Below are 14,086 nucleotides of genomic sequence, written 5' to 3' on the forward strand. Positions count from 1 at the left end.
GAAGTAATTTTCAGTTATTTAAAATGAAAGTTCCAAAGTTTACTATTCCCATTTTATACATTCCAAATCGGCTCTTTTTAATGTATCAATTTAAAATGCCCCTTGTCAATATCAAGAACATGTAACGTTAGAAATAAAATTGCAGCAGTGACATTCACAAACAGAACCCCTCCAAACATCGACAAAGTCATTCACAAGAACATAAAAAGCATAAAATCGCTCGGGTCTTAACATGTTTTCCTTTCAAGCTGGTTATATCTACTGTATTCGGCATTTATTCAAACCAGCAAACACACAAATAGCGCGGTGACCGAGGAAAACAACACAGAAACAGCGCAACTCACCTCAGAAGACTGAAAGCTTTGGCAGATCTTGATGCCTCATCAATCAACGACTTTAAAGACAGCGTTTGTGCACGAAGGTACCTGGCGAAACTGATTTCGGACAGACTTTGGTGTAGAAAGTCTTTCCCTCGCTTTCAAAAAAAACTCCCGCGTCAAGAAGTTCCAGGCACTAAAAATCAGACTTTATTAATTGAGAGCGAGTGTGCGAGACACTTGCAGCGCCACAGGTTTCAGGCCGGAAGTGAGGTAAACCATATATGGTTTAGGGCGGATCAGGCCTCGTTTCCACTGCAGGTCTTGATGCCCAATTCTGATTTGTTGCCTATATCCGATTTTTTGGGCTGTCCGTTTACACGTTCTTTCAATGGTGACCCATATCTGATTCATGCGTTTACACTTGCAATGCCATCTTAAACATCGCGCACGCGTTGTTGTCGTTTACCTCCTTCCAAAGTGCTTCCTCCTGCGAATAATATATGAACTGTGCTGCTGATCAAACCAGTCACAATTACCAAACAAAAAACATATATGATGCATGATTTGTTGGATAGAGATAGAGTCAGCAAATTTGATTATGAGAAAGATTACATTTTTCCTCCAGTTCTTTTCTTATTAATAATTATATCAATAATCAAAATACAGCTTTTATTTGATCTTCGCTATTATAAATATGCAAAAAAATATTTTTTCTAGAAAAAAAAAATGCATTACCTTTATCATTTTCGATTTGAACAAAAGCCTTCATATGCAAAAAAAATCCTTATTTTCTTTTATGGTTAGATTAACATTAATCAATAATAGATATACTATAATGCACGAATCAAATATAATGTTACACATCAGATGTTTTCCCCACAAGCGTTCACTTAAGACAGAACAGATTATGTTTGAGTGAATACTGAAATACTGTAACTCTGTGTATATGTGTATTTATTGGGTTTGCGCGCCGTCGGAAACGCGTTTTGCGCACACTTTGGATGACAGTCAGCACAAAAAGCGAGAAGAGAAAAGGTTATCCTCTCAGTAAAGGTACACATAAAATAAACTTTAGATTTTTTTATAATTAATCATTTGGAGCATTTGGGATCGCTAGACGGGGGCTTAATAAAACCTAAACCGACATTTTCACCATTTTGCCTGTCCCTAAAAATATCCTGTGCACATTTACACTCATTTTGCCAGCAAGGTTAACATGAGATGTCATTAAACCATGGAGAAATAAAAACTGTAGCAGTTTTAATACAAAATGTAGTAAATGTACAGAATGCAATGCTTCAGAAAATCCGATCTGCTTTACATGACAGTCGCATTGGCACATATCCGATTTATATCTGATTAATTTCCACTAATGAATGAGGCCTGAAACCGATCTCGAAATATCCGAATGCACCACCTACAGTTTTCTGTTGTTAGACGCAATACCAGCTATTTTCGCATCGATTGTGATGGGATTTATATGCAAAACATTTAACCCCTTATCTGTCACCCCCTTTTTTTAAATAAGCATGAAAGTGCACTATCCAAACTTCAATTGTTGTAATTCCTGAACACTTTGGAATACCGATACAAGGTTGGTCTCTTTTTAAAGAAGACAATCAGCAGATTGAATTAAAAAAAATAGTATCAAATAAATGCAATTACCCCCCTCCCTATTTGTTGATTTGTTTTAAATACTTTTACACATGTTGGGAGAATGTAATGAGCATAATGCATTTCTTACAACATACTTCAACCAATGGTTAAGTATTGTTTGTCTTTACATTTGTTTTATTTAAAAAAAGAAATGTAACCAATTTAAAGAAATCAAACTGATTATAAAAACTGTCTACCAAGGCTTTGATTCGTTTTTAAGACTAAGACCAAAAATGAGTCTTCAGACCAAGTTGTAAGAATGCTTATAATTTATGGTCAGACTCGACTTACTTTACTAAGATTAATAACTAACAGTACAAACTGCAAAAGACAAGATAGCAAAAGAAAAATAAGATCTCAGTTTCTCTTTAAAGTGTTACAGGCTCTTCTTCAGATTCATGAACAAGAACAGCTTGTATTTGTAAAAAATAAATAAAAGTATCATTGTAAATAAAAAAAAAAAAAACAGCTGACGCTGGTCTTTAAGATAGTCTTTCACAGATTCCTGCTGTTATTGCTGATTATGACAGATTTATACAGAAGAGATTTTATTGCTCAATTCATCAGTGTGTCACGTTTGGTGAGGACATGGCATCTGAAGATGATTTGCATATTGTGATTGATACGGTTTCTCTCCAGTGTGGATCCTCTCATGTGATTTCAGGGATCCTGACTGACTGAATCTCTTGTCGCAGTGTGAACACTTGTAAGGTTTCTCTCCAGTGTGGATCCACTGGTGCTGTTTCAGGTGTCCTAAGTGACTGAATCTCCTGTCGCAGTGTGAACACTTGTAAGGTTTCTCTCCAGTGTGGACCCTCTGGTGCTGCTTCAAATCTGTAGCTGTAAAAAACGTCTTTTCACACTCAAAACACATGTGATCTCTCACACCAGTGTGTCTCTTCTGATGTTGTTTTAAGTATTTCTGCAGTGAAAAACTCTTTCCGCACAAAGAACATGAATGCGGTTTCTCCTTTGAATGAACTTTCAGGTGATTCTTCAGGGATAAAGCCCACGAAAATGTTTTGCAGCACTGATCACATTCATGCAGCTTCTCTTCAGTGTGGACGTTCATGTGGTCCTTAAGGTGTCCTTGCTGTCTGAAACTCTTCCCGCACTGGTCACAAGTGAACGGTTTCTCTCCAGTGTGGATCCTCATGTGAACATCGAGACTCTTCTTGCTCGTCAAACTCTTCCCGCACTGATCACAAGTGAACGGTTTCTCTCCGGTGTGGATCCTCATGTGAACATTAAGATCATTTTTGCGTTTAAAACTCTTTCCACACTGAGTGCAGGTGAAAGATCTCTCATCTCTTCTTTTCTTTGAATCTTTCTGTTTGGTTTGAGAGCGACTCAAGGGTTTTTCTCCAGTTTTCACGTGATGTTTCTCCTCCTCTTCATTCAGGTCTTCATTCTCCTTGTTTTCTTCAATCAACTCTGAAATAAAAGTAAAAAATGTTTAATTTTCAGTAAAAAAAAAAAACAGAAATGTGAAAAGGATGGACATGAAACTGAACCCTGGTGAAACATATAGGCAAAGACTATATGCATATATTTTTAATCATTTTGATGCATTTTTATATGACCTAATGTGACTCAACATTCGAAATATACAATTATCTAACATAAATTAATTGTGTTTAATTTTTTTAATCAAGTTTATAAAAGGTTCCCTTGTTATTTTATGCTTCAGTTATACTGTTCCACAATTTTTCTGACTGCAGCAAAAGTTAAAACTGCTCAAGGTGTTATATACGCATTGTTCTTTAGTCTCATTGACGAGGGATCAAGATTAATCACCAACCTGTTTGTTCTTCAGTGTGTTTCCTTCTGCAGGGTTCAGGATCTCTCATGTTCTCACGGTCCTTTAATAAACTCTGTCTCTGCAGATTTCACTTCTTCCTGATGCTTTGATGCTGGTCTTCACTTGTAGACTGACAGAAATATTCCAGCATTTATTGATGAACTGCAGTGAGAGGAGCTTCACTGAAAGAGGAGGAGATCTGCCAAAATTAAAGATAAATCAGTAACTGAGTTTAATTTTAAAACAATATTTGCTGAAAACTATACAAAATACTCTGTTAAAACGTTATATGATTGTCTCGTATTAAAAAACGGAATATTTTTTGCCTAAGCCGAAACTTTTGCATATTGATCTAAATATACTTTGAATTGCTAATAACCTCATAGCAATAAAGTAACTGGATCACTAACGCGTCTTTTTAGCGTGTACAGAAAGTGACAAATTACACAACCTTTAAAAATAAAGAGCTTTCAGCACCAGAGACCTTTTTAGCCCCAATATCTAAACATTTGGACAAACGAACATAAAAAAAAAAAAACACAATTTCGTTCAGATATTAACATTTTCCCTCACGTGCTCCTTGCCTGCTGTGATAAACGTTTTAGTCAGCAGACGCAAAAAGAAAACAATTCGGAAATTACCTCAGAATGTTGCTTAAATAAACGCTTAAGTGTGTTTTACAATCGTGTAAACACGTGAAGAACCGCAAACTGCTCACCTCAGGAGACCCGACGCTGAATGTTGTGAGCGCGCGCGAGTGATGACGTCATCGCCGCCAGGTGAAATCAACTGTAAATCATCAAAAAAGCGCCAAGTTCTAATTTAAATGACAAAACCTCTATAATAACACATCACAGAAAAATAAGGGTGAAACTGTTACTGAAGTAGACAGACCGTTTATTAGGCACTTTAAACCTTTATTGAGACATTTAAAACAGAAGTTTTCAAAATGAAAACAATACTTAATGGCTTTCAGATGTATCTGAAATTATACATTTAAAAAAATGCAAGACAATTCAGCAGACAATAGCATTTGTGGACGAAATTTATGAATAAAGATAAGGCATTAATTAAGGCAAACACAAAAAAAATTAGCAAAGAAAAAGTGAAAACCAACTTGATTAATCTCTCCTTTCTGGCTAGTCAAGTAAATACTGAAACTGAATTAATGAATCAAATGTAAAATCGGTTTCAAACTCATGACCTAGATGAAAATAGATGTGTCAGTTTAACAGCCTCTTCTTCGGCTTTCTGAACAAGAACATGTTGCATGTGTAAAAAAAATCTTACGCTGTAATAAAAGTTCTCTCACGCTCAAAACACATGATCTATCACACCAGAATGTATCATTTGTAGGGGTGTAACGATACACCAAAGGCACGGTTCGGTTCGGTTCACGGTTTTGGAGCCACGGTTCGGTTCAGTTCGGTTCGGTTTCTGTTTGCTGTGGGGTTAGGGTTGATCATCTTAACAGCAATGCTAAGGAACAATAGATTCACTTAATAACAAGAACAACTAAACTTTTTCTTTATTAACTTTGCCAACCCATTTTAGTTAAGTCAGGATACCTGAGTAAGTTAGTGAAAATTAGACATTCACTTGTTCGAGTGAAAAATGTACTTGTCCGGGGCAAAAAAAAAAATGCCTTTTTTGCTGTAAATTAATCCATAAGGTCTTACTTTAATCTGAATATTTGTGATATTTGCCTTAAATTGATTTCTAGGACACTTTTTAACTTTATTTTCCTAACCTTACTAACTGTATGTGTCATCATTCACATCAATAAAACCGAACCACCAATAGGTGGCAGTAGTCACTGTCTTAATGAGCGAGTCACGGATTCAACCACAGATGGATTCAACCAGTTCGTTCACTGACTCGATTCATTAAAAAAAAATGCTAAATCATTCAGTATTGAAATACCGCTGTGTTGCTCGGAGTCGGAGATTCACGGAGAGGTTCTGCTGCTGCTTAGAACTATTTTCGTTTGCAAAAATGGTTAATGATGTGTCTAAAATGTAAGTCAGTTAATATAAACTACTAGTTTATTGAACTACTGTTGTATAAAATCAATGTCACTCACGTTTACAATCGTAATGGTGCTTTCCTACAGCAGTATGTTTGTTCATGCTTGTTTCTATGTGTCTGCTGTTGAGCCTGTTAGTGTTGATTTTCTGTGAGTCAGATAGCCTGCACGAGCTTGATACCGTCCGTTTTCAGTCATCTTAAGTAATAAAATCAGAATTGTGCTCACCAAAGTTTCGTTGCTGCGCTAGTTATTGTTTGTACTTGATGTTTTAATCAGGTTACTTGTCCGGTCGGGCAAGTAAAATCCCCTTTCACTTGCCCTTTCACAAAATCCACTTGTCCCGGACTAGCGTTAATGTCGTGCCCTGAGTAGTAACCGAGTGTGATCGCTCACTCAAGTCACATGACATGACATGCACTTGGAAAATACTAACTTTAGAATATAATATTCGGAATAAAATTTAGAACAAAAGTTCATCATTACTAATACAATTAAATCAAATGTGATGAAATAAAGATGTTTAAATTGGTTAAATTAGTTAGAGACAAGTGACGTCAACCTCAACAATTGGAAGCAGGGGGCGTGAGAGTACCGCGGTACGCCACGAGAGTTTCGCGATACGTATCGTGGTTGGTGTATCGCGATATTTCGGTTCGGATTGTAATATCGTTACACCCCTAATCATTTGATGTAGTTGTACTGTGGTTTCTTCTTTGAATGAACTTTAAGGTGATTCTTCAGAGGCTGAAGCCCACAAAAATGTTACAACCGCTCGTCTTGATGATGAACTTTCTTCACTAGGACTTAAGATGATGTTTCTTTTTAGGACAGATTTATACAGAAGCGACTTTATTTCTTAACTAATACCATAGAGAGAAAAAAATAAATAAATAAACGTATAAATAAAAAGTAAATAAATAAACAAAAACTAAATTAAAACCTAGAAACAACTAAACAATAGTTCAAATTTTCTTCCTTTTCCCTTACATACACAAAAATTATATTGTGGGAGCATAACCAGAAAAAAAGTTCTCCGTGAAATGTAACAACAAATGTTTTCATTTGTTTTAAAAACTTCTATTTCTGATAAAAATAAATTACATTTTGGTATGCATTTAGCAAATTTCTGTTTATGAATATAATATTTGCCTTGCAAAATGTAAAAGTTAACAACGTACTCATTTTACTTTTATGAGAATAAGTACAGATAACATCTTTTAAAGAAAGCATATAATTAACATTCCTTTGCAGAAATAGAAAGGTGCTAACATCAAACCAAAAACTAAGAGACAATTCACAATTATAAAACAAATGACACAAGTCTTCCTCATGTGTGTTACAGAAACTGCAGGTATTATCAATGTCCATGAATTTAGAAAGAGCTACTTTACATGGATAAATTTCGTGAAGTATTTTGAAATGCACCGCTTTAAGGCTACCGACGGGGAGGGGAGTCGCATTGACGTGGGCGTGGTGTCTAACGTCACACATGGATGTGGGCGGGGTTGGATGTCCACCGCAGGCTGCAGCGAGCCCTACTTGGATGGATGGATGGATGGAAATTAACGAGACAGTCCTCGCTGCAGCCTGTAGCGCGATGACGTAACTGGATCAGGTCCAATACGTACTGGACGTTGTAACGCGCATGCGCGGTGGTTTGCTTTGCTGATATTTCAATATATGATCAGTTTGTACATTGAATCTAATGTTTAATGTTGTTTTTTCCCCCCATATATGTACATGCCCTGCTGACATTGGGTTCTGCTTCAATTTGCTGATCAATGTAGATTACTGTAATTAAAGAAGGAATTCTTACCAGTCAAAATATCATTAAGCACACTATTTTTTTTTTTGACATCTGACAAGATTATTATTATTATTATTTTTTTACTGGTGGTGTTATTATTTTTCCATTTCCCTTGAATGGTTACTGGTATTTCAAGTATTTTACATACCTCATTGTATTGTAACTTTAAGATTAAAATGACATAGAGACATATTTTTTAAATGACACATAAAATGACATATTTTTGCTTCCACTCAACAAAAAATATGACCTGAATAAAATGGCTTCATTTTAATATGTTGTATATACACTCACTGAAAATAACACTTGACAAATAGCTCTAAAAAAGCTCTAAAGTTATGCAATTTAAAACTTTAAAATAGTAACATTTTGCATGTGTGTAGAGAGCATCACATCACAACATAAGCATTACATTTGTGTAAATTATTATTCATTAATTATTACTTATTAATTTTCATCACTACTAGTACACAGGTTAGAATATTATCACAATACAATATTGTCCCTTTAAACCAGCGCACGCGTATTATATTCAGAGATCGCTACTTCATGTGTCTATGACGTCGGCAAAACAAACCACTTATTTATTACCACCGTTTATTATTTTAAAAAAGAGGTTCAACAGTATATCCAAACTATTTCATCATCCAAAAATGTTAAGGCTTCTAAAACTATCAATTTCTTTCATCTTTTTAATTTATATTGTTTAAGGTTTTGTTTTGTATTTATTTATTTTTATTATATACATGTATAATGCTGACATTTTTGTACTTTTGTGCTTGGCAATAATAAAAAAAAAAAAAAAAAAAAAAAAAACGTCCAGTACATGTTGGACCTGATCCAACTACGTCATCGCGCTACAGCCTGCAGCGAGGACCTCTTGAAATTAACGGTCGATCTTCAAAAAATAATTAGTTCTATCCTAAAATAAAACGTCTTTCCTGCCCATCATTACGTGAACAAAATTCAAAAGTGGTATTTCCTCCAGTTGCTCTTTTTGTGATGACTCTTTTAAAAATGCTGTTAATCTTTTTTTTTGGAACTGTCCATTTACAAAGACGTTTATGAGATATGTTTTAGTTTCATTAGGAGTAAAATGTATAATGAATGTACCCTGTTTTGGAAGGATGTAAGGCTATCTTCTATTCAGTATACAGTTTAATGTAGTAATTTTGATTTTGCTTCTTGCTAAATATCACGTCCACAGATGCAAATACTACACACCTTCTCTATTTGGTTTCATTAAAGAATTTGCGCAAAACCTTTCATTGATCCAGTCGTCCAAGAACAAAAAAGCTCTTAAAAACAGAAAACAGTTTAATGTAGTAAATGTGAAACTCCAGACCTTTCTATTTTGTTTTCATTAAAGAATATGTGCAACCTTTCATTGATCCAGTTGTCTAAGAATAATAAAGCTCTAAAAACGTTATCTGTTTGCAACTCTTCTCCTTTATTTAATGACATGTAAGTCTCAGTTTTGCATTTTTTTTTGTAATGTATTAAGCACCTCCTTTCTTTAGTTTATTTTGTTGCTATTGTCCATTATTTTTGTTGATGGCTATATTACATTAATAAACAATAATAAAAAACACATCATAGAAACTATTGTTATTACATGGAAACAGTTGGCGAGACACAATTCACAAGATACCATTTATATAACAATAATACATGGTCATTTTATTAAATCAAGTGTATTTTCTTATTTCCTCCAGCACCAAAACAGATTGTACCAGGTTCTGGTACCCATCTCTACTTACAAGAGAAGCAAAGGAGGATCAGTTGCAATGCTATAGAGCACATCTTGCATCTGGATTTTCTAAATACATCATAAATGGAAGAATAACTCCTTGATTTAAAAACAAAAATAAAGAACAAGATACAAATAAATGCAAGATTTCAAAGTGTTACAGCCTCTTCTTCATCGTCCAGAACAAGAACTTTTTGCACGTTAAAAACACAAAAAAAACGACTTTCCTTCATAAAAGGAGTAAACAAACTACAAGTGATGAATGAAAGACTTCTAGTGTGGTTTTAAACGTTGTAGTTGTGAAATAACATAAATGTGGTTTCTCCGTTGAATGAACTTTCATGTGATTCTTCAGAGGCTGAAGCCAACAAAAATGTTACAACTGCTGGTCTTGAAGATGAACTTTTTTCATTGGGCCTTGTTTGAATAGATTTATACAGAAGATAGACATTTTTGTTTCACACCACATCTGAAAGGACTGGATCTAAAGATGATTAAGTGAAACTCTTCCCACATGCAGTGCAGTGATACGGTTTCTTTTGGTTTTATCATTGCCTTGGTCTATTAAGCCACATGAAGCGTTATTCGTGTTCAGCATTTTAGAAAGTCCCTGTTCGAGCTTGCTCTTTCACAAGGCAAGTGAAAGTGAAGCAAAAGTGAGTCATACTTGTAACTGTATGTTAATTATTAAACCAAACCAAATCAAACCTTTTTAAAAACAAGTAGCACTGTGATTCTTGAAACTGCTGGTCCTGAAGATTAACTTTATTTACTGTGACTTTAGATTTAAGCAGAAGAGATTTTATCGCTCAGACCTACTCTACTAACTGTGAATCTTTTTATGCTTGTATAGAGAAGATGATTGTGTGAAACTCCTCCCACATGCAGCGCAGTGATATGGTTTCTCTCCAGTGTGGATCCTTTCGTGTTGTTTCAGGTCTCCTAACAGACCGAATCTCCTGTCGCAGTGTGAACACTTGTAAGGTTTCTCTCCAGTGTGGAACCTCTGGTGCTGTTTCAAACCTTTAGCCGCAATAAAAGTCTTCTTACACTCAAAGCACATGTGATCTCTCACACCAGTGTGTCTCTTCTGATGTAATTTCAAACTAAGCAGCTGTGAAAAACTTTCTACATAAAGAGCATGAATATGGTTTCTCCTTTGAATGAGCTCTCCTGTGCTTCCTGAGGTTTGAAGCCATCAAGAATGTTTCCCCACATTGATCGCATGAGTGCAGTTTCTCTCCAGTGCGCATGTTCAAGTGTTCCTTATAGCTTGATGATCGTGCAAAACTCCTCCCACACTGATCAAGTGAATGGTTTCTCTCCCGTATGAACTCTTATATGCAACATAAGGCCTCCTTTATTTGTGAAAGACTTCCCACACTGATTGCATATGAACAATTTCTCTCCAGTGTGGATCCTCATTAAGATTACGTTTGCGTTTCAAACTCTTTCCACACTGAGTGCAGGTGAAAGATTTCTCATTGGTTCGGTTCTTTAAATCTTTCTGTTTGGTTTAAGAGCAAATTACAAGTTTTTCTCCAGTTTTGACGTGATGTTTCTCCTCCTCTTCTTTCTGTTCCACATTCTCCTCGTTTTCCTCAACCAACTCTGAAATGAAAGCAAAATAAGTTTAATTTCCAGTAAATCATAAAAAACAATGGAGAAATGTGAAAAAAGACATAATTGAACCTTAATGAAACAGTGGAAAGTAGCCAATTGTTATATACTTATTTTTGATCACTTTGATGCATTTTTATATGACCTTACCTGAACATTAAACATTCCAGCTACTCAATTATCTTACATTAATTTTATTTTGTTTTTTACCTAGTTCATAAAATGTCTCATTATTTGCTGCTACAACCATATTATTGCGCTTTTAATTTTTTTCCTATACTGCAACAAAAAAGAAAACGTCTGCAAACAGTTTATTCTTATTGTTCTTCAGCCTCATTGATGAAGGATCAAGAATAATGACCAGCCTGTTTGTTCTTCAGTGTGTTTCATTCTGCAGGGATCAGGATCTCTCATGTTCTCACTGTCCTTCAATAAACTCTGTCTCTGCAGATTTAACTTCTTCCTGATGCTTTGATGATGGTCTTCACTTGTGGGCTGATGGGAATATTCCAGCATTTATTGATGAACTGCAGTGAGAGGAGCTTCACTGATGATGTAATTGTTGTGGGCGGGGCTTTATTGACATCATGCCTGTGCTGTAGCAGGAGCTGCTCTGTCAGAATCAATAAATCAGTTATTTACAAATTCACACATTTTAAGCATTTATGTTCACCTATCATCTATATATCTAGTACTGAAAGTTTTATCAATTAATTGTACAGTGTTTTATACTAACTCGCAAATTCTACTAAAGTTTTAAGCTATTTTTCTTCAATATAGCACATTTAAGATAGCAAACTACTGAACAAAAACATTTGAACAGGTCTCTTTTTGTAAGGATTTCATCCACATATTTCATTCCTAAACTAACTATTAAGCAAGGAAATATAAAAAAGTTCAGATTCAGCCTATACAGAAAATTTCATAAAGACGTGAAGAAAAAAATGCAATATAAACAATGTAAAGAAGAACAAAAACAATGAAAGATTAAACATAGAAAAACCCATTTAAAATGAAAAGGGTTATCGGATGCCCATTTTCCAGATGCTTGTTTGTTTATAATATAAAATGTTTTTGGCAAACGTAACTCAGATATTATGATTACAAAACATAGACGAGCTGTCAATCAGTCCCTCCAGAAAAACGCGATTATGCGATCGCATGATTCCATGCATAATCAGCCAAAGTCCGCATATTTATGCGGGGGACGCATTTTTTCAAATACGCCGCACTTTTGCCGCATAAATTGCAGATTTCCGCGCGCAAAATATGCGGGCTTGCATGATTTCATAATCCCTGCATTTTCGGTGCAAAAAGTCACATATATCTTTATTAAATTTTACATTTACTTCACACAAGCGCAGCCATTTCCCCTGTTGCCATGGGAACGTTATGAAGTGACGTAATTACGCGACATTATTGAAAAGCTGCAAACCCTGCGATGACGATGAAACCATGATGAAGCCCGCAAATCGTTCTCATTTGCCAACAAACATAAGCGCAAAAGACCGCGCAAATATTTTATTTATTCATTTTTAAGCTACAGAACTTGTTCGACTCAATGTTTTGTAAGTTTGAGCCATGTGTTTATTAAAGGTTGTATCAGCGATTTCTAGCCTAAAACATAAAGTGTCAATTTCAGCTGACCTTTCTTCACGATCCGCTCGCTGCCTGCCCCATAAATTGTCTGTGAAAAAAACGCGTCTCTCTGGTCAGCCTAGGGTCCGAGATATGCCAAAAAAACAATCGGCACTACCAACCTTTCCACAGATAAACAAACAGTGTTCCAACCAATCAGCGTCAGGGGTTTGGTGTTGTGGACTTTCCTACTGGTGCTGGGATGTGAGGGAGGCGGAGCGAAAGTCCACAACACCAAACCCGTGACGCTGATTGGTTGGAACACTGTTTGTTTATCTGTGGAAAGGTTGGTAGTGCCGATTGTTTTTTTGGCATATCTCGGACCCTAGGCTGACCAGAGAGACGCGGTTTTTTCACAGACAATTTATGGGGCAGGCAGCGAGCGGATCATGATGAAAGGCCAGCTGAATTTGACACTTTATGTTTTAGGCTAGAAATCGCTGATACAACCTTTAAGGTCTGAAATAAAACAAGATGAGAACTTAAATATTCCCAGCACTTTATGCGATGTAGTATGCTTGCTCATAGGAAGTAATAAGAAATGACTCTTTACATTAAAGTAGTAGCCTAGTGAGAACAGGGTGTTGGGGGAATCACTTTTTTCTCTTTTTCATCAAACCGCAGTTTTTGCAAGTTCCCGCAATTTCATCGCATAAAATTGCATAAATATCCCGCATATTCAATCGCATTTTTTAAGAAAACGTGCCGCATAATCAAGGATTTTTGCCCGCAACAATCACAAAAAAACACCGCGTTTTTCTGGAGGGACTGGTCAATCAGTCAACTAGCATTACTTATTTAAAAAAGTAACTGATATTTGCTTGCAAATTAAAAAGGAATGCATTACTTTACAAGTTACTTGAAAAAAGTAATCTGATTACGTAACTTATGCAACATGGGACATAAGCGCTGTCAATCAGGAAGCTAGCGTTACTTATTTGAAAAAGTAACTGATATTTTTCTTGTAAATTAAAAAGTAATGACTTACTTTACTAGTTACTTGAAAAAAGTAATCTGATTACGTAAGTCTTGTTACTTGCAATACGTTAAAGAATTTGTTGTAATGTATGTTTATAAACACGTTTGAGTTCAGCGACCAGCGCATTACTTATTAACAAAACATTCAAGTACATCTGCAGTGTTGTCACTGCATTGTTATTCCTTTTACATGTGTCCTTGTGGAAATTCTGGCCAAATGCCTACAGAACCCGAGAATAAATTCTGCAGGGAGATTCCACTGGTACAGCACCTTTCCTAAATTGTATTGCTATTACGCAGTCATCTTCAGTGTTGGGGGTAACGCATTACAAGTTGCAAGTACACGTTACGTCATCAGATTACTTTTTCAAGTAACGCTAATTACTTTTTAATTTTTAAGAAAATATCTGAGTTACTTTTTTAATAAAGTAACGCTAATTGCTTTTTTGTTTCCTTAATGTTTTTAATCCCATTGTATTAACCAATG

General features: G+C 35.5%; 1 protein-coding gene across 3 annotated transcripts in view; it reads right to left on the reverse strand.

The window, feature by feature from the left end:
• LOC141338694 (uncharacterized) overlaps nucleotides 1-3,853 on the reverse strand; it is a 7,986-nt gene extending 4,133 nt beyond the window's left edge. Inside the window, exons 1-3 of one of the 3 annotated variants that reach the window (XM_073844306.1) lie at nucleotides 3,778-3,826; nucleotides 3,352-3,410; nucleotides 2,542-3,294 (exon numbers count right to left, since the gene is read on the reverse strand). In XM_073844306.1, coding sequence (XP_073700407.1) covers nucleotides 2,548-3,294; nucleotides 3,352-3,410; nucleotides 3,778-3,826 — 855 coding nt within the window. In that variant the 3' untranslated portion in view covers nucleotides 2,542-2,547. Of the gene's footprint in view, nucleotides 1-2,541; nucleotides 3,411-3,777 lie in introns of those variants that run through there. The other 2 variants (XM_073844305.1, XM_073844307.1) reach the window with 2 other exon arrangements.
• Nucleotides 3,854-14,086: the final 10,233 nt, after the last annotated feature.

Source organism: Garra rufa, chromosome 7 (genome assembly GCF_049309525.1).
Source record: "Garra rufa chromosome 7, GarRuf1.0, whole genome shotgun sequence".
Lineage (NCBI taxonomy): Eukaryota > Metazoa > Chordata > Actinopteri > Cypriniformes > Cyprinidae > Garra > Garra rufa.